The sequence below is a fragment of the Trifolium pratense genome, linkage group LG6 (assembly GCF_020283565.1).
Source record: "Trifolium pratense cultivar HEN17-A07 linkage group LG6, ARS_RC_1.1, whole genome shotgun sequence".
Lineage (NCBI taxonomy): Eukaryota > Viridiplantae > Streptophyta > Magnoliopsida > Fabales > Fabaceae > Trifolium > Trifolium pratense.
This window is the reverse complement of record NC_060064.1, coordinates 31,796,911-31,819,975: the sequence shown is the minus strand read 5'-3', so window position 1 is coordinate 31,819,975 and position 23,065 is coordinate 31,796,911. Positions and strand designations below refer to the sequence as shown.

The window sequence follows — 23,065 nt, the reverse complement described above, 5'->3', positions numbered from 1 at the left end:
TGGCACCAGAGAGAATCGAACCTTAAACCTCAAGAGGAGCACACTCTCAGGTCCCAAGCCAATATCAATGCACCAACCCAAGTAAGTTTTATATATGTAAATATTAATTTAAGAAATTTGTACAAAAAAAATATTAATTAAGAAATCAAATCATTTGACTCAAATGATTAATGAATTTTACTTACCTCACAGCTGAACTCTGAATAAACAGACCATCTGTTAAGCGAACTAGAGGATTAATATATAGTAATACCAAAAGAAAATAATTAAGGAGTATTAGAGAAAAAAGTATTTTAAAGATTTTGTAACCGCAAAATCGGCCAACAATAACGATGAGTTTAATACAATTTTTTTTTTAAGTTTAATGGTTAGATTGATATATTTTATATGTAAAAAAGTAAAAAAAAAAAATCATATTTAAATCTAAAGTTTTGTATTATAATAAAAAATCTAACCTTTTTTTAGGTAGTATAGTTGTTATAATTTTACATTTTAAAAGTAAATAAGTGAAGTGTCCGGAGTTTGAATCTCAGCTTCTACATATAAAATGTGATATCCATATCAACTGAGTTAAATGTACGGAGACCAAAAAAAATCTAAAATTTTAAAATTTTATAAATAATATTTTTATAAGCTACCAACTTATAACAAAATTCCCTTTTGAATTTTTTTTTTTTTATGGATTCACGCCAAAGTGTTACTCTATGCTAATGCTAAAAAATAATGTGAGGTGGACCATAAGTTGTTGATAAGGGCATGCTACCCTTCCATTCCACTAAACATTTCTTTCCTTTCTCAATCCCATCCCATCTTATCTCATTATCGAATAATTTCCCCCTAATCTTTGCTTAATGGTTAATGTTTGTGCTTATGGATGGCCCCTCCATTCATTAAAGCCACTTTATTTTTTTCTTTCTTTCTTTGACAAAACCTTGATTAAGGTAGCTGTTCACTGTGCACTAATAGGCATTAGGCGCTAGCATCATACTTAGTACATTTTATAAATGCACACTAATAAAATTATCACACTCCTCTCACCTTTGAGGCTTTGAGGTGTGATCCACGTGTATGTATTATTTAAAAGAAATAGAATTATTTAATTAGGAAAATGCTAAACAGTGCCCCGGGACACTGTTTAAGGAACCAAATATAGTAATATCATATTGAAGTTTGTGCGGTCAACGTCTCGAAAGTCTAAAAAGTGTTATTTTCAATTTTAAAATTTTCTTTTTTGGTTTCCTTAACTAGTGCCCCGGGGGCACCGGTTAGCATAACCCATTTAATTATTATCGGTAACATTTTTTTATTAAGGGTCATGCTAAACGGTGCCCATGGGGCACTAGTTAAGCATACTAAAAAAAGAAACAAATGAAAAAATTAATGATGAGAGAGAATAACTTTTTACATATTAAAACATTGAATACACAATTTACGATATGAAATTTCTATATTTATATCCTTAACTAGTGCCCCGGGGGCACTATTTAGCATTTTCCTTTTATTAAAATTAAATATTCTGCGTGCAATTATAAAAGTTATCATATGTTTTCGTGAACTTAGTTCAGTTGGTAGGAACATTAAATGTAATATACAGAGATTAAAGTTGTTACTCTCGCATATTCACTTTAAAAAGTAAAATTCTAACCAATAAATCACATGACCCAAAAATAAATAAAAATTAATCTCTAGAATTGTGGAATTTAAATAAAAGACAAACTTTATAAAAAAAAATTGAAGGCAAACTCAAAATCAAATAGGATACTTTGATTAAGTTATAATAGACTTGTTTTAGTATATCTCATATAAACATCTTGATTTAGTTGCATTATTCTATACCTAAATATTTTGCTCTTTTGTCTCATATTAAGCATAGTTAAGTTATAATATACTTGTGTTAGTATCAATCTCATACAAACGTTCTTGAATTTAGTAGCATTATTCTATGACTAAATATTTTGCTCCTTTTGTCTCTTATTAAGTTTTACTTATTGCAGTGCAAGGTGAGCCACCACGCATGGCGTTAAATATTTATGGGTCTCTAATTATTTATATCGGTCTATTAAAAATTTAATATATGTAAGAAAAATTAATGACTTTGTTACTACTAAAAATATTTTATTACTCAAAAAAAATAAATTAATAGACACACTGTTAATTTTATAAATAACTTGCGGTTGATTGTAAAAAATAAGCAACATTACAAGAAAGTTTCTTTTTCCCGAAGGAAATGTAAAGTTCATAATGATATTAGATTGAAGATTTATTTTAATATTATTGATTAAAATATGTCGCTTTTAGATGTTATTTACTATGATAACTATTTTTTTATGTTATTTACAATTTAAATATATAATGACTTTTCATAAAAATTGTATTTTTATTAAAAATTCATTTTTAATTTTCAAATAGAGCCTCCAAATACTCTGAACCGACCTAACTTATTGTATTATTTGTAGAATACATTGTTGTCTTATTTATTTATTTTTAGTTACCGGTACAAAATATATTTACTTCTGATTAATGATTTGGTTATAAGTATAGAGTCATGAAAATGGTGGTTTGCACATCTTTCTTGTTACATATGCAAGTGGAGATTGAGCCAAAAAAGAAAGCAATCAAGTAAGTCTTAGGTTAAATTTGAAGAACAGAGGCAAAAGAAAATCACTCGATGAAACTGGGAATGATCAAGTGAATATGAGACTAGAGTTGTACGAGGAAAAGGAAGTGGTTGTTGACTCTATTCCTTTGAAAAATCAGGATCGGTGCCAAATTCTAATTTGTCAAGTTTTAGTGCAAATGTTATTCATGCCATGCAAGTTTTAGGGCTTTTAGGTGCTCCCACTGCAGCCTAACAAACTATGAATTTTCTGAATAATTCTTAGGCTAACATGACTCAAACTGATGAGATGGTCAATTCGGTTGGAAACACGACTCAACAATTCCAGCTGGTGGGTCCCAAAAAAAGGAAGAACAAGATCAAGTAGAAACATGCCGATGCCAGTAAAGGGTTCAAAGTTGGTGCTTCTAACCGTTAGTAAGCTGTTTTTATCTTTTATTTTCCGTTTTTCCTTTTACTTTGAGGGTTTTGGTTATGTTCCCCCTCTTTTTGTACTTTTTATTTTTGCTTTGATGGTTTTGGTTAGGTCCCCCTCTTTTGCTTTTATTTCTTTTAATATATGTTGAGGGTGTTCCAAGTTAGGTGATCCCTGTGCACCCCTTATTTTGCTTAAAAAAAAAGTGAATATGAGACTGAAAGAAATATTTTTTTAGCAAATCAATATTTTAAGAGATCGGGAGGGGATGCAACAACTTAATATCAAAATTGACTCTTGAACCATATTAGACGGTGCAATGAGCCGGATACTGGTAGTGAAAAAAATAAGAATGATGGGATTTTGTGTAAAAGAAACATTTTTCACAAATAAACTACTACTAGTAGTACTACGCTGTGTACACTACAGTGACAAAATATTAACAAAACGATCCTATTGGTCAATTTCTTATGCCACGGATCGCAATCCCCACACAAATCCATTTAAACACGCACAACCGTAGATTACCTTTACCATCAACGGTCACCGTCTTTCCAATCTCATCATTCTCAAAATTTTCACAATTCCCGCTTATTCCTCATACTCCCCCCTCCCATAAATACCCCCCAGAAATGCTATAGGGACAAATTCAATACCAAAAATACAACAAATATACTCTACTATTCCTTTATACCTATATATTTCTATTTTATTTTTATTTTTTATACCATATTGTCACACATGTTCCTTTATTTTTCTCTTTCCATTCCTCGCTGTTTTCTTCCTCTCACCGAGCCTCTGCGCCGATCTCCCTCCACCACCAATCATCGCCGGCGACATCTCCCTCCACCACTGAACAACCATCACCGCCTCTTCTCTTGCAATTTTGAAAAATCAAATGTCAATTTCAGGTTTGTTTCTCCTTTTTTTAGGGTTTTAGATTTAATTTTTTTTCCTTTCATGCAACTTTAAGAGTGAACTAGTAATTATTGTTTCTGTTTCTGGATATCATGATACTAGGCACTCATTGTTAAGCTTAAACATTTTACAGTTTCTGTTTTTTTTTTTTTTGTGTTAAAATTGTGTAAAGTGACCCCATGTTGTTATTGGTTATTTTTTAGTTTTTCTTCCATTAATTGAAAAAAATTGTGTAATGGATTTGTAATCCAAAGTAAATTGAACTCTTTCTTTTTTCCTGACAATGAATCTGTTTTAAAAATTGGTTGGGTAGAAGGCAAACTTGTGAGTTGAGTGGTGATTTAAGATGTGATTTAATTGTTTTTTGAGTGAACTGATTTATATCTTACTCACTTGGCACCTCTTATGGCTTGTTAGAGTTGTTGCTTTATTTCCTTTACTTATTACAAGTTACCTCTTGTAATGTAACATAGATGCGAGACAAAAATTTGGGCGAGTTGAACGCCATTTTCATTTGTCGAAGAACCTTTCTATGTATTTGAGTAAAATGGTCATATTAGGCGTGCACCACCTGTCGTAAGAGTTGAGAATATGTTTGAGCATGTTCAGATTAGGTGCTTGTGTTTAAGAATTTGTGGAAGAGCCCGGCACCGTCTAAGGTCATCACTTTTTTGTGGCAGCTGATTTTAGATCGAATTCAAACTAAGGACAATTTACGTAAGCGGAGGATGATACATGATAATAATTTCAACTGTGTGCTTTGTACTGTGTGTGTTGAATCGGCATGTCATGTTTTCTCCATTGCAAGCGTGCAGCTGAGATATGGTATGCGATTACAAGGTGGTCAGGACTGTTTCTAATTATTCAGCATAATATTGCAACATCGTTTGCGTTATTCTATACTAGTGCAAGGAATAAGAAGGAAAAGAAAGGTTTGTGCCTGATTTGGCATGCATATGTTTGGGCTATTTGGACTGTGAGAAACGATGGTGTTTTTAACGCGAAAGTGTGGAGCGGGTTAAGGTGCTGTCTTGGAAGTGGTTCATAGGGAGAATGGCGACGGGTCCGTGTTTACTATATGAATGGAAGTGAAGTCCGTTGGATTGTATGCAGCGTTAATCAGAATCTGTGCATGGGTTTTGGTGTTCCCTGTAGGTGCTTATTGCTGCGTCCCCTTCATCTTTTCTCTGCTTGATGTTTGGCTGGTGTGTTGTGATTGCTGCTATGTGTTTTTTAGCCTCTTTGCTTGGCCTTTTTGTGTTTGCTGCTTTGTAATTTGTAGTCGCTATGTTTTTGGTTTTATTTGCATTTGTACCTTTCTAGCTTTTGCTGTTATTTGCCCCTTAACATTTCTCATGTTTTGGTGGGTTTAATAAATTCACATTTTGCTGCTCAAAAAAAAAAAATGTTCAGCTATAGTAGAGTTCCTTATTATTTGTGGTTAAGCTATAGTAGAATTACTTATTACTTGTGATGTTATCAATGATTAGCTTGTTCACAAGTTCAATATGTAGAGTAATGAATGGAGATCCGATATTGTCTGACATATCATTTTCTGCAAATTTTAGATTGCACCACATACCTGTCATGATAAATTGATAATATCTTGTTTTGAATTGATAAATTGATAATATCTTGTTTTGAATTGACTTAGGCTTCAACCATACTTTCTTGGATAGTTTTCTCGCTCGATTTTTGTCTAAGTTAAGAGTACTTATGTAATATAGTTATGTGATATTGATCTATATATGTGAACATTAGAATATATTTCCATTTCCATGTGTAATATAGTTGTTGACTAGGGGGTTTTATCAGGTGTGTTGAAGTGCGGCTACTGTTTTTTGGTGTTTACTTGATATGTTTCTATGCTCAATGTGTATAGTTAACAAGTCAATCTATTGTAAAAATTGGTTGGGTAGAAGGCAAACTTGTGAGTTGAGTTGTGATTTAAGGTTTGCTTTTGATTGTTTTTGCTTTTGATTATTGTTGAAGACACATGTTGATTTTTTTTTTAAAAATTATATATATATATATATATATCTTTGTGATTCTACGCTCTCTCTGCCTCTCTATCTCTATTTTTATATTATAACTTTCTTCACTATCTTTCTTCAACATGCATGGATTTAAAGAATTTCATTTCCAACATGTTTATGTACCTATTCATTATCTTAGGCGACCTGTTTTGGATGGTTATAACTGGTGGCGAGGTCATGCTGCAGCCTTTCTTAAGTATGCAAATTTGCCTCCGGAAGCACTCAGACATGGGAGAGTAATCCAGGTTAGAGAATTTAAATGTCTAAATGTGTTGTACTTGAGGAGACTAGAAAGGCTTACCATACATAATGGAAAAGAGTGAAATTGAGTAGTAAAGACCTCTATGTTATATGAAGATGAAAACAGACATCAATACTAGTTGATAAAATAACCTAATGCTGAGAAGCCATTGACACTAATCTCATGCTTTTAGCCTTTTTTTTATCCTCAAAATTTTATGTGTGATGGTCTAATATCATTTGTTTCAATGTCTGGAGTCTCAACTTATGCGTATTTAATTTGCAGCATAAGCTGACAAGCGGCTAAGCATGCACATGCATCAGACGTGCAGTCAACATTAGATGACGATGCTTGAACACAATGACAGCAGGATGAGGATGTTGGCTTATCATCATTTTGTTATCATGAGAATTGTTTATTCCATATGTACTTGGTATTTGTATCATATTGTGTGTGGGATGTAATGATGCTCACCTATTTCAATTGAGAGCTAAATTGTAATTTTAAACTTTGGTAACAATGAATGGAGTGCATTAGAGGAAACTCTAAGTTTAGTATAATTATATCTAGTATTAAGAATTTGTTAAGTTTACATTCCACATCTATATTTGTTAAGTTTAAGTAGTTAACCAAATATGTTGTCTAACTCCCCAGTTATCTAAAATTGACTCCCCACATCTATATTGTTAATAATTTAAAGGAATTTCATTATTTATTCACGAGTAGTAAAAAAAAAGTAAAAAGTGAACAAATAGTAAAAAAAAAGTGAATGTTTTTTTCAAATTTGGAAGATTAGCTTCTTAACCAATTTTGTCCACCGACTCCCCACTTATCTACACATAACTCCCCTCACCTAAATGGTAAATAATTTCAAGGAATATCATTATTTGTTCAAAAGTGGAATTGTCCAGAGACATATTTCAGATTGTTTGTAGATGATAAAGTCAAAACAAAGTTAAATATGAATGATTGTTTCAAATTTGGAATATTTTAAGCTTCTTAACCAACTTTGTACACCAACTCCCCACTTATCTACACATAACTCCCCTCACCTAGATTGTGAATAATTTCAAGGAATATCATTATTTGTTCAAGAGTGGAATTGTACACCAGACACATTTCTGATTGTTAGTAGATGATAAAGTTAAAACAAAGTTAAATGTGAATGATTCTTTCAAATTTGGAATATTTTAAGCTTCTTAACCAACTTTGTACACCAACTCCCCACTTATCTACACATAACTCCCCTCACCTAGATTGTAAATAATTTCAAGGAATATCATTATTTGTTCAAGAGTGAAATTGTTCACGAGACACATTTCTGATTGTTAGTAGATGATAAAGTTAAAACAAAGTTAAATGTGAATGATTTTTTCAAATTTAGAAGATTTTAAGCTTCTTAACCAACTTTGTACACCACCTTCCCACTTATCTACACATAACTCCCCTCACCTAGATGGTGAATAATTTCAAGAAATATCATTATTTGTTCAAGAGTGGAATTGTACACGAGACACATTTCTGATTGTTATTTGATGATAAAGTTAAAGGTGAATGATTTTTTCAAATTTGCAAGATTTTAAGCTTATTAACCAATTTTATACACTGACTCCCCACTTATCTACACATAACTCCCCTCACCTAGATTGTAAATAATTTCAAGGAATATTATTATTTGTTCAAGAGTGAAATTGTACACGAGACACATTTCTGATTGTTAGTAGATGATAAAGTTAAAACAAAGTTAAATGTGAATGATTTTTTCAAATTTGGAAGATTTTAAGCTTCTTAACCAACTTTGTACACCAACTCCCCACTTATCTACACATAACTCCCCTCACCTAGATGGTGAATAATTTCAAGAAATATCATTATTTGTTCAAGAGTGGAATTATACACGAGACACATTTCTGATTGTTAGTAGATGATAAAGTTAAAACAAAGTTAAATGTTAATGAAACTCTTCCCTGTTACAAAACTCCGCAAGTTGTTTTCCAGGGGTTTGATTAACTGCCGCCTAACCGATTCCCATAAAATAATTCCGGGAGTTTTGGGAAACAGCTGGTATAGCCATAAAATAGCTGGAGTTAGTTTGAGGGGGTTTAGAACCCCCCAAATTGGTAAAGAGTAAAAAAAAAATTCACAGATTTTTTAATCCAGTGCTTAAACTTTCATAAAAAATACAATCATAATTGCACAAAATGTACAACAAATAATAAAAATCTGTAATAATTGAATTTACATCATCAGGACTAACACCACATGACTAGAGGTCTGCAACAAGGAATACAATGTTATCAACAACAATTTCCATTACAACGAATATCTTTGACCTGTTAGCTATTACCTACACAAGGAATTTGTAGTTTGCAATGCAGGGGGCAAGTTGGAAAAGACTGAAAGAATAAAACTTGGGAAATTAGTTAACTACAACACCTAATCAGTACCACACCATAACATTATAAAAGCACCAAATTATGATATCTGCATTCTACAAAACACATTACAATTTCCATTAATCAAACATCATGCAAAATGGTTGAGCAGAGTTGATGTTGACTTAAACCAACAATATCAGGTGCTGCAAAACTCTAAAAAGAGAAAAGTTAAAAAATTGCATAACAGGCGCAGAGTGATAGAGATGTAAATGAAGATGATGAGGGTCAGGGTGCTGCAATGTTGTCACTTAAACCAACAATATCAATCAATTTAACTTACATTTCAATCACTACACTAACATGAAAATTCAGGACAAACCTATAACAGCTACAAGACCACACCACATAACTGAACCAAAAGAACAAAAAAATACATCAAACACATCAAACACCACATAGTCATTACAACTTTATCTAGTCCATCAATGACTTGCTCTGTTTCATGTTACAACACATCAAACATTAACATAACCAAAAGAACAAAAAAAATACTTGATTCAGAGGAATAGGTATTATGTAAAATCATATGCAGATGTCAAGTTACCCTCATCTGTTTTGAATTCAAACAGCTTCTCTTCATTGTCACGGCCCTTTTCAAAAAAGACAGTACCATCTTGCAGCTTACCAATTAGTTTCACTGGGAAGGTACAAAATAATGAAAAATAATATCAGTAAAATGTACCAAGTACATAAGTAAAAAGAAAAGTCATCCTTCGCATTGATTAGCAATTACATTTTACAACGGCCCCTTCATTTGGACGCTCAAATCCTTCCCCTTCCTTGAGGATCTTCTTTATGACCTTCTTGTCGCTAGTCACATCTGAAACAGTCTTCCAAGAAACCAACTCAAGTGTAATCTGGAGTGATGCATTTGGTGGAACTGCACCTTCATCACCATGCACTGGCTTCCCCTTCTCACCAAATCCATCTATGACACAACAAAGAAATCGATAAAACTTTTTTAATATATAATAAGGAAAATGCTAAACAGTGCCCCCGGGGCACTGTTTAAGGAAGCAAATATAGTAATATGACATTGAACTTTGTGCAGTCAACGCCTCGAAAGTCTAAAAAGTATTATTTTCAATTTAAAAATTTCCTATTTTGGTTTCCTTAACCGGTGCCCCCGGGGCACCGGTTAGCATAACCCATATAATAATAATGATATGTAGCAACGAGTATAAAATACCACGAAACCATTCAGTATTCTGTACACAACTTACATTGAGGCTTTACTAATAAAATCACTTTCTCTCCCTTCTTCATGGATTTAACAGCCTTTGAGAGTGCAGGGCAATAATGACCTATTATAGATTGAACGTCAATTTCAGATACCTATAGATAAAAATACAAAAACGTATTTTATCAAAGTTTACAGGCACTGACCTTCACTGACAGTGAACTCCACTCCATCCGACTTTGCTACAACCTTTCCATCCTCGAGACGAACCTCATAATTAACTGCATTGATAATCGGTAAAATGAATATATAGTACAGAACATGCTAACTAATGCAGGTATCAAATAAACTGAATTATATGAGATGTATGTATATACCCAATACTTCATCAGGATCCTTGGGATTCTCCCATTTCTCCCCCTCAGTAAGTATCCTCTTAAATATACCGCCATCTTTACATATGTCCTTCACACTTGTCCAAGACAACAGCTCGACATCAAATTGGAGTGTTGCATTAGGAGGAATTGTTGGAGGTGAACCAGATTCACCATAATTAGCTAGCTCGGGAGGGATGGTGAAGAGTGCATTTTCACCTTTTTTCATGGTTTTAATACCTTCATCCCACCCTTGAATTGCTTGCCCTGCAAACCAGTTACACAAATTTCATTATAATTTTCTAATATTTAGCCGGTCAAATCATCAAATCAAATTACATGTGAAATTCACTATAAATTTGTGAGCCGTTACTTATAATCTAAGAGCACTACCAAAGTTTTTCAAAGAAGAAGGTTATCCTGACGTAGGTCTGCTTCTGGCTTGGATCAACTTAAGTTAAATGGACTCTCTTTCAACCACTGGTTAAATATTTTATCATGATTTTCTAACAAACACTGATTTCATTCACAGATAATTTGCGGTGAACTGAGCATAAGCATGTAATACAAAGTATATAGTGAAATGAAAAACATTCATTATATTAAAAACACAAATTACTCAACACTTCTTAAAAAAATAACAGTTATACAATAGAAAACATTTAATAAAGTAATATCATCAAAATTGTAAGGCCTAAGCTTTGTCGCTTTTTTCTTGATGAAACCCCTAAAAAATCATAAATTTGGAATCCCTAAAAAATTATCAATACAGAAATTCCCGATGAAAGAAATTGAACAAATTGAAAGTAATAACCTAGAAAATGTTGAACATACTGAAAAATGCTCAGAGAACTGCGATGGAAGTAAGGAAGATTTCTAAAATTCACAAAGAAATAAACAGACCTTACCGGAAATAAATTACCCCCACTATTTAGCGAATTTTTTGTAGTGTGAGTTCCTAGGCTTACAAGATGGCTAAAGTTACTAGTTCACTCTTAAACTTGCATGAAAGGAACAAAAAATTAAATCTAAAACCCTAACAAGGAGAAGAAACAAACCTTTTCATTTCTCAAAATCGTAAGAGAGAGAGGGGTCGAGTTATAAAGAAGCACCGACGGCATGGAGGGAGAATAGGGGGCGGTATGATTGTTTGGTGGTGGAGGGAGATCGGTGGCATCGATGAATGGTGGTGGAGGGAGAAGAGGGGTTTGGCAGAGAGAGGGAGAAGAGGGGTGGTGAATGGTGAAGAGCAGGTTGTTCTTCTTTCTCGTCCTGCGTGTGGTTAAGAAACAGATAAAAAGTAAAAGAAGAGTGACATAACGTGTGGGAGGTTTGTTGATGAGCAAAATGACAAACTTACCCTTGATGTGTTGTATTTTTGTTGGGGGTTTGTGTCCCTATAGCATTTCTGAACAATACCCCCAAAACACTTCCTTCCCTCTCATCAATCACTTCTCAATTTTCACTTATCATCACTATTTTCACAATCGCTTATTTTCATAATCACTTCTAAGTTTTCAGTCAAAAAATGGCACGTACCAAACAAACCGCACGCAAATCCACCGGAGGAAAAGCTCCAAGAAAACAACTAGCAACAAAAGCCGCTCGGAAATCTGCTCCGGCGACCGGAGGAGTGAAAAAGCCACACAGATTCCGTCCAGGAACTGTTGCACTACGAGAAATCCGAAAGTACCAAAAGAGCACAGAACTTCTCATAAGGAAACTTCCATTCCAGCGATTGGTTAGAGAAATCGCCCAGGATTTCAAAACCGATCTCCGATTCCAAAGCAGCGCTGTTTCTGCTCTTCAAGAAGCTGCTGAAGCTTATCTTGTTGGTTTGTTTGAAGATACAAATCTTTGTGCAATTCATGCTAAGAGAGTTACTATTATGCCTAAGGATATTCAACTTGCAAGAAGAATTAGAGGCGAGAGGGCTTAGATTAAGAGATTTCATAGGTGGTGTTTTGTTAGGGTTTGGTTAATTGTGATTTTATCTTTTGTAATCTGTTTTGAAACCTAACTAACCTATTATGATCTTGTAATGATGATTTGGTTTACTGTTTAATCTATCTTGCGTATTTGATATGTGTGATTTGTTCAATTGATGATTAAAGAATTTGTAGATTTTAATTTTCATTTCATAATTCTAAATATTGAGCCTGAAATTAGACCATTTGGTGTTTGTTGAATGCTATTGGTGTCTTGACTGTGAATGCAGTGAATTTATGATTAAGGGCTTGTTTGGATCATTTAGCAAAAATCAGATTTTGTGCACTTAACAATTTCTTTAGGTAGTCAAATTTGGTGCACTAAATCCATTTAGCAAAAATTCTGCTATGCACTAATTATTAAGCAGTACTTCTGTTAAGTCAATATTGTGAATTAGTATATGATGCAATATATGGTTCTTGCCTTTGTTCTGCTATTCATTCAAAAGTTGTGATTGAGGATGGATAGAGCCATATTAGGGTTTAGAAGGAAGGAAAACCGGGTTTTGCATACATGAGACCTTTGATTAGAAAGAATTGGATTGGAGTAAGGAATATTGGAAGTCCATGTGTGTAGATGTATTGTTGAATAAACCACCAATTTGGTCTTTGAAATTAGCACTTACTGTCAATTTCATCATCTGTGAAATTAACTGAAATGTTCCTCCGTCACTCAGATTAGTTCAAAAAATGCAAGACACTTTGATTAATGGTAACAGAAGAAAGTCGTAGTTGGCATAGTGTCATGTTTAATTTGAAAATTTTAGTGAAGCACAACCCTGCATATATAACCTGAGATTGAGAATAGGAATGACCTTATGTAGGTAGGATTTACAAGTTTTGTTTTAGGGTGTCTTGAAAGGGTTGGAATTGTTGTTGTCCTTGTTACGGGTTCTACTTCTATTCCCTATTTTGGATCGATTTTTGTGTGTTGTGGTTTCAGTATTTGCATTTTTTGAATTAGTCATTTTTATTTGTAAGCATTTGTATTTTCAGCCATGACACACTCGGCTAATGTTATGGCTTCCATTGTACTTGAAAATGATGATACAACCTCCAAATGCGCGAAAGAAGAAAATGACCCACCTTATGTTCCCAATTCTGAGCGTGATTATGTGTTTGATAGTGAATGCCGGAGTTATCACTTAGATGAGTTTAATTAGGAGTCCAATAAGAACAGATGATAACCAGATGTTCCTCAATTTACTGAAGGACTGCAGTTTAGGTTTGTTCATCTTGAGGTTGGCATGGAGTTTGGTAATATAATATGAATAGTTTCAAGAATGCTCTTAGGGATTACATTGAAGCCTTTGATTTACATTGAGGCCTTTGATTACGGGGAAAGGAATACTGGTGTCCATATGGATGATAGTAAGATCTTTAGGGTATTGAAGGGAGAGTTTGGTTAAGGTTGATTGTATCCTATTCCTAATGCACAGCCACAATTATGGTGTACTACTAAAACCCAAATAATGGGCACAGGTAGTTGCAGAAGACAATGTTGTCTTACAAGAAGGGATTCAAATGTCTTAATCTGCACCATGAGATCAACTAGTCCAATCTTGGATAGTACTTTGGTAGTATTAATTGTCTCAATCTGCACCACTGGTTTTGCAACAGCAGAAGATCTGACACTTTTTTTCTTTAGGTTTAATTTGGGTATGATGTAAATTGGCACATATGTGCTCATTTTGCTTTGATGTAAAACACAACTCAGACATGTGAAGCTGCTGAGTTTCTGATTTAGTCCATCGTTTTTCAACTCAGATTTAATTAACTTTGCAGATTTAATTGAGCAATGTTATTGGTTAAAATTTTAATTCTATCAGAAATTTCAAATTTCTAATGTGTAACCCAAAGTTTGCAAATGTTTGGTATAAAGACATGCCTCCTAAAATTTTATATCTATGCTTTTTAAGATTTCAAATTTTAAGATAATGTGGTGAGTTCGTTAAGGGAAGTTGTAAAATGACTATTGGTGTCATTTATTAATAATTTTTTTTATTTCCCAATTTTTAAAAATAAAATAAATTTAGGCATAATAATTTAACTAAAGAGATAATATAGAATAAGTTTTTGGATTAACTTATTATATAACATTATTTAACCATCCACCATATTGGGATAAAATATAATACAATTGTTACTCATAAACATTAATTCACTTTTATTGTGAATACCTTTTTTTTTTACTAATATTGTGAATATTCTAAAACTTAGAATATTTTAGCATAAAATTTTAACTAAAGAGAAAAGAGAGTAAAGATGAGTTCACAAATCCTAGTTCAACTGCAAGTGTCGAAATTGTTAATGTCGGACGTCATGACTGAGGTTATCCCGGTTACTTCACTTTATATATGTGAATTTTCAATGACTTTGTCATTTTATCTATCAACCAAAAAGAGAGACAATATATATATATATATATATATATATATATATATATATATATATATATATATATATATATATAGTTAGGATCCGTTGACACCAGGTGTTAAACTTTAATTTGACACTAAATCTCAATCGTCTATTTCTTTTAATCAAAGGCTAATAATAGTTTCCTATATTAACTCATGTGTGTATCTATTTAGGAGATTCCGTATTTTTAGGTTGCATAAAAATTTGATTTGTTGTTCTACCAAAAAAAATAATTTGTTCAAATAAAAAAAAAAATTGTTGCTCTAGAAAAAAAAAATTGATTTATTGTTATTCAATATTCCCATGGTGTATGAATTGAGTTTAGGAATCTATTGGACATATATGTTATAAATCATTGAAAGCAAGTACATATATGAATCATCAATCATGGTATATACGGGTATAAAAATTCAATTTTATCGGTTTTAGTATAGAAAACCATTTTAATTAAATTGAGTTTGGTAGTAGGTTGTTTATGTGCATAGTTTGCAATTGACATTGACAGTTAAGCAAAGGAGAATGAAAACGCAAGGAGAATAGTAATGAAATGATAGGGATAACAACAATTTATTTTTGTAAAATAGCAAATCAATTTTTTTTTTGGTAGAACAAAAAAATTAATTTTTTTTGGTAGAACACTTATCAAATTTTTTTTTTTATAGAACAACAAATCAAATTTTTATGCAATCTAAAAATAAGGAATCTCCTGAATAGATACACACATGAGTTAATATAGGAAACTATTATTAGCCTTAAAAGAAATAGACGGTTGAGATTTGATGTCAAATTAAAGTTTGATACCTGATGTCAATAGATCCTAATATATATATATATATATATATATATATATATATATATATATATATATATATATATATATATATATATATGATATTTAACTAAAGAGGATTAGAATGTTCTGCTGAGTCATCAAAGTCAAACATTCTTATCAACAAAAAGTAAATTTTTTTTCCTTTCACAAAGGTTATATAAACGGCGTTGACACCTTTATTTAACAATAAAACTGAAAAAACTACCAACTACTCACTCACTCACATTGTTCCGGCACCGTCAACACCTTAAAGAAGTTGATTAATGATTAATAGGTTAACGTGTAATGCAGGGTGAAGCTTTGGATTGAAGATCTTATACGGCACACATTATCTAAAAATCCTTCCTTTCTGCAAATTCTCAACTTTACCTTATTCCGTAATACATTCTTTTTCTCTTTCTCACTTCTTCATCTTTCATATATAATCATCATCTTCAATTCTTCTCATTATTTCTTAGCCACCCCATAATTTCTTGGTGCTTCATGCTCTTGTTGTTTTTGTTGGTATGATTTTAATCTGTTTATTACTTACTCCCTCCGTTTTTTTTTTGTGTGTGCGTTAACTCTTCTATTTTTAAGAGATAATTTGGAGTTCAGATGTAAAATAAGTAAAATTTGACAGAATATTGTTTTTTTAATAATCGAATTCGGATTCTTCGAAATAATTCGTTTTAGAGAAAACTCCTTAACCACTTCAGCTCAATTACTTGGTTATAAATTATTAATTTTAATGTGTTTATTAGTCCCTCGTATGTTCCCCTGCTGATTGTTTTAAAATTTGGATTTCAGGTGGTCTTGCTATCCACATTCACAAATTTAGGATACTAATGATCGTTCGATTAAGATTAGACGGTTCAACTTTTTTTATGATAAAAAATATTGAACTTGAATATGAACTCCTCAATCTTAATCGAATGACCGGTGTATGCGTGAAATCCTAATTGTAGGCAAGCTTAGTCCATTTTATGGTCAAAATTAATTTTTGTTTCTTTTTTATTTTTTCTAAAATAGTCTTAAAATTGTTTAATATTTTATTCTATATATTTCTTTCTGATAAATAGTTAACAATATTATTGTCAAAATAATATAGGTAGTACATTGAACTTTTCAAACGATAAATAAATAAGAATAGTTTTTTCTTTAAATACGGCGGTTAAAAAGGAATGAAGGGAATATTATGTTCATTTGAAAAGAAACGGAGGGAATATTATGTTCAATTAACTTTTTTTTTTGTTTAGTTGTTTTTGTTGGCGTGAATAATGAATAATCTAATCTAATCAAATCTATTAATACTATTAATGATTTAATATTAGTTCGTGTTATTTGTGATCTTATTGATTTTTCATAATATTTGTGGGTTTTGCAATTAGTATTATGTTTCATTGCCATCAGTTCACTTTATAGTAGGGTGATTACAGCATGATTTAATTTATCTTAGTTTAATGACTCTTTATTTTTCATAATCTCTTACAATTAAGTCTTTTATAAGACATTAATTCTTTAAAAATAAATGAGTCTTTGAAGTTATTCTTTATAATTGTGTGATAACTTGGAAGTTTTTGCTTACAAGTTGTGTTTGTTCTTGTAGTGTTCATCTTGAGGAAGCAATACTACTGAATTTACTACTCTACCCTTCTATGCTGTGATCAAGAATATATATAACAAGTTTCAAAGTTTTCTTTTTGGTTATATATATCTGCAAATTCTGAGATTCATCATGCCTTGTGAAACAATGGATTTCAATAATTTTTCTTCTTCGTCGATGTTTTCCTCGGACGATATTTGTTCGTCTACTGAGGTATCTTCTTGTTTATTGTTAAATATATTCCATTTTGAACACGGTGTTTTCGATTCTTATTTTATCTTTCTGTTATCGGCAGAGGGAAACTGGATGGTGGAAATTCGGTAAAACTTCCAAAGACAATGGTTTGTATTACTAACATTTTCGTCTGTTCGTTTTTTCTATTGTAGCTCATTGTATAATGCTCATTTGATTTTAATTTTCTTTTCTCAGTTACATAATTTCTGTTATCTGAACTTTACTAGATATTTTATTTTATATTCAAGATCCATGTTTTTAAATTTAAATTTAAAAAAAAATTGTTTTGTTAAGCGAAATTCGAACAAAAAAATGTTCGACCAAAATTGTAGAGTTCTCTCTATATTACGGTATAGATTCTTGTTACATTGTGCTATCGGAGCAGATTAATTTGCTAAGTACTTCGAATAATTATTCGTTGAATTTGTTATGTCATGTAGATTCTGATCAAGGAACAAAACCTATTCAAGCAGTATCCAATTTTTCAGATGGTAATGAAGTTAATATAATCGCGCCTCCACGTGAAAGTAGCCTCTTCTCAAGTTCTTTGTCAGATTTGTTTAGCAGAAAATGTAAGTTTTCTTTACAAAATTGTATGCTAAGGTTTCTTGTGAAAATTGTTGGTTAACCGGCTATGTCTTTGTATGCTTCTGTTTGCATAGTGCGATTATCTGCAAATGCATCACATTACGAGGAAGAGAAGCTTGTTGACTCTCTTGAAGAACTTGAGGCTCAAATTATCGGAAACCTACTTCCGAACGAGGATGATTTGCTATCTGGAGTGACTGACTGGAATGACCACATTGTTCGTGATAGCACCGGTGATGACATAGATGAACTAGACTTTTTCAGTAGTGTTGGAGGTTTGGAACTTGAAGATGTAGATAATTCATTCTCTGGAGAAAAGAATTCCAAAATCATCGGTCGAGCTCAGCACAATCAACTAGGCCTGTGTAATACCTCAATCGCCGGAGAAAACCCTGTCGGTGAACATTCTTCTAGAACATTACTTGTGAAAAATATTGATAGTGATGTTAAAGATTCTGTGGTTAAAGCACTTTTTGAGGTATGTTCTTTTTTTGTTGTTTTCATTGTTCTTTAGTTTAAGTTGATACTGTGGACTGTGATAATCACTTATTTTGTTTTTCTTTTTGAAGCAATTTGGAGATATTCACACTTTTTATAGAGCTTGCAAACATCAAGGACTTGCTATGATATCATATTATGATATCAGAGCTTCTCAAAATGCAATGAGAGCGCTCCATAATAGACTCTTCGGTCGCAGAAAATTTGAAATTCATTTTTCGATTCCAAAGGTTAGATGCTGCACTTTTAATCCTCATTGAAACTCAGAGTTAAATTTTTGTTGATGTGTCTGCATGAATAAGTTGTGATAGCAACCACTCATAGTTAGGCCTTGTTTGGATTGACTTAATTGAGCTTATCCAATTATATAAGTACTTATCAGATTGAGAGTTTATGGAAACAGCTTATGACATGTCCATATGAAAACAGCTTATAGCGTTTAGGCCCCTTTTGTATCCAAAAAAAAAGAAGCTTATAGCTTATTGAAAACCATTTGAATTTGTTTTATCTTTTGTTGTAAAAATAGCTTATACTGTTATACATAAACACTTATGTTATACGAACTTATTCATCACCAGATTCATCCCGAATTCAAACAAGAATGCAACCTCTGTCTTCATCAGAAAAGTCCTCTAACAACTAGCTTCCAAGGTAGAGAACATGTTCATGATTTATCAATATAGCAGAAAAAAAAAATAAAGTATTTTCCTCCACTGATGTTTGTACAATATTGAATCAGGCTTGCACGGTATCTCTTCAAGTGTTCCGAGCACGTTACCGTCTGTAATCAAAGTTAAATCAGTTGGAAACCAATGTGAATTTACTGAATCTAGTTCACCAGTGCAGTTGAATTTTGATACTCAAGCTGCATTAGCTTTTCATCCTCATTCCCTACCGGAACGTCGTCATGGTTTTACTAACGATGTTCACCACAATCCTCTTGAGGTGACTGGAAACATTAATCTCAAAACACAAGAAAGAATCGATAACATGCAGTTTTGTCAAGTAAAGTCCAATGGACCCTTTATGGATTTTGATGAATGTGGTAAGTCAATAAGTGCAACTAATTAGTAAGTGTAGTAATTGCTTTTTCACAGCCATTTTGAAAAAAAAAATTATGCTATCTAATCTTTTTCAATATAAAGATACTGCAACTGCTGTGCATTTGAAGACATAAGCGCAATTGGACGAACTGCATAATCAAATATCGTGTGTTTGTTGTTTGTGTTTTTTGTATCTTTTACTTTTGAACGAGATTATTGTTCTAACAAGATATTTCCCTCTTCTTTTTTCAGTTTCAAAATCCTCCGGTAATATAAGCTCGAGCTTCCCTCTTTCTGGTCATCATGACAAATGGAGCAACTCCTATCCGCCTCCTCGAACAATGTGGCCAAACTCACCATTCGGTGGAACTTGTGCAGTACCTACTCTGCAAAGTATGAACCAACTTCCTATGTCACCATCACATATGATAACCACTGTTTTACCAACAAATAACCATCATGTGCAATCACCTCCTCTTTGGGACAGAAGATATACCTATGCAGTGGAATCTGTAACACCGCACTGTGTTGAGTTTGTTCCTCATAACATGTTCCCTCATTTTGGACTCAATTTCCATAACCAAAGGGGCATGATGTTTCCTGGTAGAAACCATATGGTTAACAACTCATTTGATGCTCACAAACGCGTAAGAAGCCGTAGAAATGTAGGCACATCGAACTTGGCTGACTTGAAACGATATGAACTTGACATTGACTGCATAATGAGGGGCGAAGATAACCGAACAACACTTATGATAAAGAACATTCCTAACAAGTAAGTAGTACTATCTCCTACATGACATTAAATAGCTACTGCTTTTTGCATAAACTATTTTCATATTCTCTAATGCAAAAGATTTTGTATATTCTTTTTGTATTTTTTGAATTATGCTTTACTTTTTGCAAAGGTATACTTCCGTGATGCTGTTGGCTACAATCAACGAACGCCATAAAGGAACTTATGATTTTGTGTATCTACCAATTGATTTCAAAGTAAGTGTTTTTTCTCTTTTAATGTTTAATATATTTTGGCATTCTTATTATTTTTGTTAATTATTCACATGGAATCAACATTGATTGCAGAACAAATGCAATGTTGGATATGCATTCATCAACATGACTAGTCCTAGCTCGATTGTACCGTTCTATCAGGTTAGCTGCAGAAAATAACAATGACTGCGGTTAAAATTAATCGTGTACATCACACACTTACTTTATATAGATAGACTAAAGCTTTATGATGGAATTGTGGCAGGTGTTCAATGGAAAAAAATGGGAGTTTTTCAACAGTGAGAAAGTGGCATCACTCGCATATGCTCGCATACAAGGGAAAACTGCTCTTATTGCTCACTTTCAAAACTCAAGCTTGATGAATGTGGATGAGCGATGCAGGCCTATCCTCATTGACACCGATGGACCTAATGCTGGTGATCAGGTATATATTTGCTTTTACTATCTACTAAGATTAAGGAAGCTATGGATTAGCTACTAACTTTGCTAGTAACACAGGTCCCTTTTCCAATTGCCATGAAACCTGGAAGAGTGAGAAACAACATTCATGAGGAAGACAATGTTTCAAAGGAATCAGACTAAGCAAGTCACATTTGTTTCTTTTTCCATCTCATTAATTTTAGTGAAATCACTAACTATACACCAATACTTCACAACAGCCAAGAATTTTCCAGTTCATTTTGTTTTCATTATTAAATAATAAACATGTTGAGTCGGTGTCGTGTCTGATACTGTCTGTGTCAGTGCTTCATAGCCATCAATAGGATCTATCTTTAATGTGCAAGCTAAAAGGTTACATGTACATGAGTTTCTGAAGTATGAATATTGTTTAGACTTGTATATATAGTGATTTGAGGGGAATTTTTCTTCTTGTAAAGTTCACCTTTCATTTTTAATGAATTTTTTGATGAATTAGTTATGTATTTTGAAGACTCCTTCTTACATTTTAATTGTTCATCATTGTATTTTGGGTCTTTAAAGTGAAAGATACATTTAAAATTGTAAAGTATGGAACTATAATCATTGATTGGAAAAATCATCAATTCTTCAAAATGTATTTTTAGATGAGTTAAAAATTTGGATTTTAAAACAAAACTTTGAACATGTTCTTGTCAAAGACTACAACCACTTCAATATATAAACAATGCAATGTAACAAAAAACAAGTAATTTTGAGGCATTTGTGAGCTCAGAACTTGAAAAGTGCATAACCTAACTTACAATTGAGAAAATTTAAAGCCTTAACCAACCACGAATCAATGAACCATCCATATTTATTCCAATTAAGCCACTTAAAAATTTACTTTCAAACTTGATACCAATGTTTTTAAAACCGAATCGATCTGTTCAACTAGGAACTCGCCAGTTCTATCGTTGGTTTGATCCTTGTTGCACGTCTAATTGAACCAGTTGATCATTTATAGCCAAACAATTTAGAGGTGACCTTTTTTTTAGTGACCGATTCGGGTTTCTCCGGTTTGTTTGCATAACCGGTTTTGTGAGTTGACTAGCTAGAGACGGTGACTACTTGAAGTGCTTCAATTGTTAGAAGATCAGTCACTTCAAGAAGAAATGTCTTATGCTGAAGGACAATAATGATTGTGTGCAAGTTGTAATTTTCTCATATAAAGATTACGAAGATGTGAGCGTGCTATTGATGTCAAGTTGTGAACCGAAAAAAAGTTGAGTCATAAATTTTAGATGCTCCTTTCACATCTATCCAATAAAAAATACTTTGAAATTCAAGACCTCTAGCATACGATCCAATATCACAATTATTTTCACTTTGTGTTTATTAAATTGAGAGAATCTAAAGTAGCATAATCATGTGAGCCGCAAAGGGCATGTTAATTGCATGCATGGTGGCATTTTTCATATAGTATATTGTAAATGACATGATAATATGAATGCAATGTGCGCATGCATTTGCATGTGGGCTTCACGACAAGACATTGTTCTTCTCTTTCCCTCTCTCTCTCTCTCTCTCTCTCTGCATATTGCTCGCATGCTATGACCGTCCTCTCATGTTATATATGCAACTTGCTACTAATTCACAATTCACATCTTCCTTTGTCAACATCACACACACCAACATGCAGGCTGTAGGACCATATATAATAATACAAAGTTACAAATGCAGCCTTGCATATGTCTTAATAACATCTCCAATAGTGGAACTTATTTTTTAAGTACCAGCACCTAATAGGTACCCCTATTAGATCAAAACATAAATGAGTATTTAATAGGTAATGATTTTACAATAAGCATTGATACTTATTTTGTTTCCGTGAGTCCCATTTATAATGATATATAGTTATTGGTGAAATGTGTTATTGGTGAGACCAATTTAGAACTTTTCAAGAGATGTTGGGATGGAGGAATTGAGTCTTGTTAGGTACTATTATTAAAAAATTATAAATGAGTGACGTGTACATGTAAGACCTAGTTAAGTACTAAAAAAATAAATATCTCCATTGTGTATGCTCTAAGGAATATCTCCGGTTCCGCTAGTGGAAGAATTCACCTAGATAAATAAGAATCAATGTTGATTTTCTCTAGTTCCGCTAGTGGAAGAATTCGCCTCAAACTGAGATTCATCTACCATTGCTTCACATAAGAAACCCTAAGATGACTCCACTTTAAAATG

At 32.6% G+C, this 23,065-nt stretch overlaps 3 protein-coding genes across 4 annotated transcripts; 2 read left to right on the top strand and 1 right to left on the bottom strand.

Moving 5' to 3' along the window:
- Positions 1–8,899: 8,899 nt before the first annotated feature.
- Positions 8,900–11,510, bottom strand: LOC123889367 (peptidyl-prolyl cis-trans isomerase FKBP62-like). The gene is made up of 7 exons (XM_045938668.1): positions 11,278–11,510; positions 10,223–10,486; positions 10,052–10,126; positions 9,889–9,969; positions 9,399–9,593; positions 9,210–9,302; positions 8,900–9,100 (listed from the first exon to the last, which is right to left on the bottom strand). Exons 2-7 carry the CDS (start codon positions 10,446–10,448, stop codon positions 8,994–8,996), a joined length of 777 nt encoding a protein of 258 aa, XP_045794624.1. The 5' UTR covers positions 10,449–10,486; positions 11,278–11,510; the 3' UTR covers positions 8,900–8,993.
- Positions 11,511–11,633: 123 nt separating this feature from the next.
- Positions 11,634–12,320, top strand: LOC123889368 (histone H3.2). The gene has a single exon (XM_045938669.1). The coding sequence runs from the start codon at positions 11,748–11,750 to the stop codon at positions 12,156–12,158; it is 411 nt and encodes a 136-aa protein (XP_045794625.1). The 5' UTR covers positions 11,634–11,747; the 3' UTR covers positions 12,159–12,320.
- Positions 12,321–15,645: 3,325 nt separating this feature from the next.
- LOC123892528 (protein MEI2-like 4) lies at positions 15,646–21,342 on the top strand. Of its 2 annotated transcripts, none has more exons than XM_045942336.1 (13): positions 15,646–15,837; positions 17,049–17,258; positions 17,341–17,386; positions 17,720–17,851; positions 17,942–18,345; positions 18,437–18,595; positions 18,944–19,016; positions 19,105–19,410; positions 19,661–20,183; positions 20,317–20,401; positions 20,492–20,560; positions 20,664–20,843; positions 20,918–21,342. In XM_045942336.1, the coding sequence occupies exons 2-13, from the start codon at positions 17,178–17,180 to the stop codon at positions 20,999–21,001; spliced, it is 2,142 nt and encodes a 713-aa protein (XP_045798292.1). In that variant the 5' UTR covers positions 15,646–15,837; positions 17,049–17,177; the 3' UTR covers positions 21,002–21,342. The 2 variants fall into 2 exon arrangements, with proteins under 2 accessions (XP_045798292.1, XP_045798291.1); XM_045942335.1 differs by having other exon boundaries at positions 15,646–15,964.
- The last annotated feature ends 1,723 nt before the right edge of the window (positions 21,343–23,065 follow it).

What these genes read in the sequence shown, in the direction of transcription:
- LOC123889368 (XM_045938669.1), top strand. Translation starts at nt 11,748, where the DNA reads ATGGCACGTACCAAACAAACCGCACGCAAATCCACCGGAGGAAAAGCT.
- LOC123892528 (XM_045942336.1), top strand. Translation starts at nt 17,178, where the DNA reads ATGCCTTGTGAAACAATGGATTTCAATAATTTTTCTTCTTCGTCGATG. An exon ending in TGGTTAAAGCACTTTTTGAG is followed by an intron (nt 18,346 to 18,436) that starts GTATGTTCTTTT and finishes TTCTTTTTGAAG; the next exon opens with CAATTTGGAGATATTCACAC. An exon ending in ATAAAGAACATTCCTAACAA is followed by an intron (nt 20,184 to 20,316) that starts GTAAGTAGTACT and finishes CTTTTTGCAAAG; the next exon opens with GTATACTTCCGTGATGCTGT.
- LOC123889367 (XM_045938668.1), bottom strand. Translation starts at nt 10,448, where the DNA reads ATGAAAAAAGGTGAAAATGCACTCTTCACCATCCCTCCCGAGCTAGCT. An exon ending in TTTATTAGTAAAGCCTCAAT is followed by an intron (nt 9,594 to 9,888) that starts GTAAGTTGTGTA and finishes GTTGTGTCATAG; the next exon opens with ATGGATTTGGTGAGAAGGGG. An exon ending in TGAAGGGGCCGTTGTAAAAT is followed by an intron (nt 9,303 to 9,398) that starts GTAATTGCTAAT and finishes GTACCTTCCCAG; the next exon opens with TGAAACTAATTGGTAAGCTG.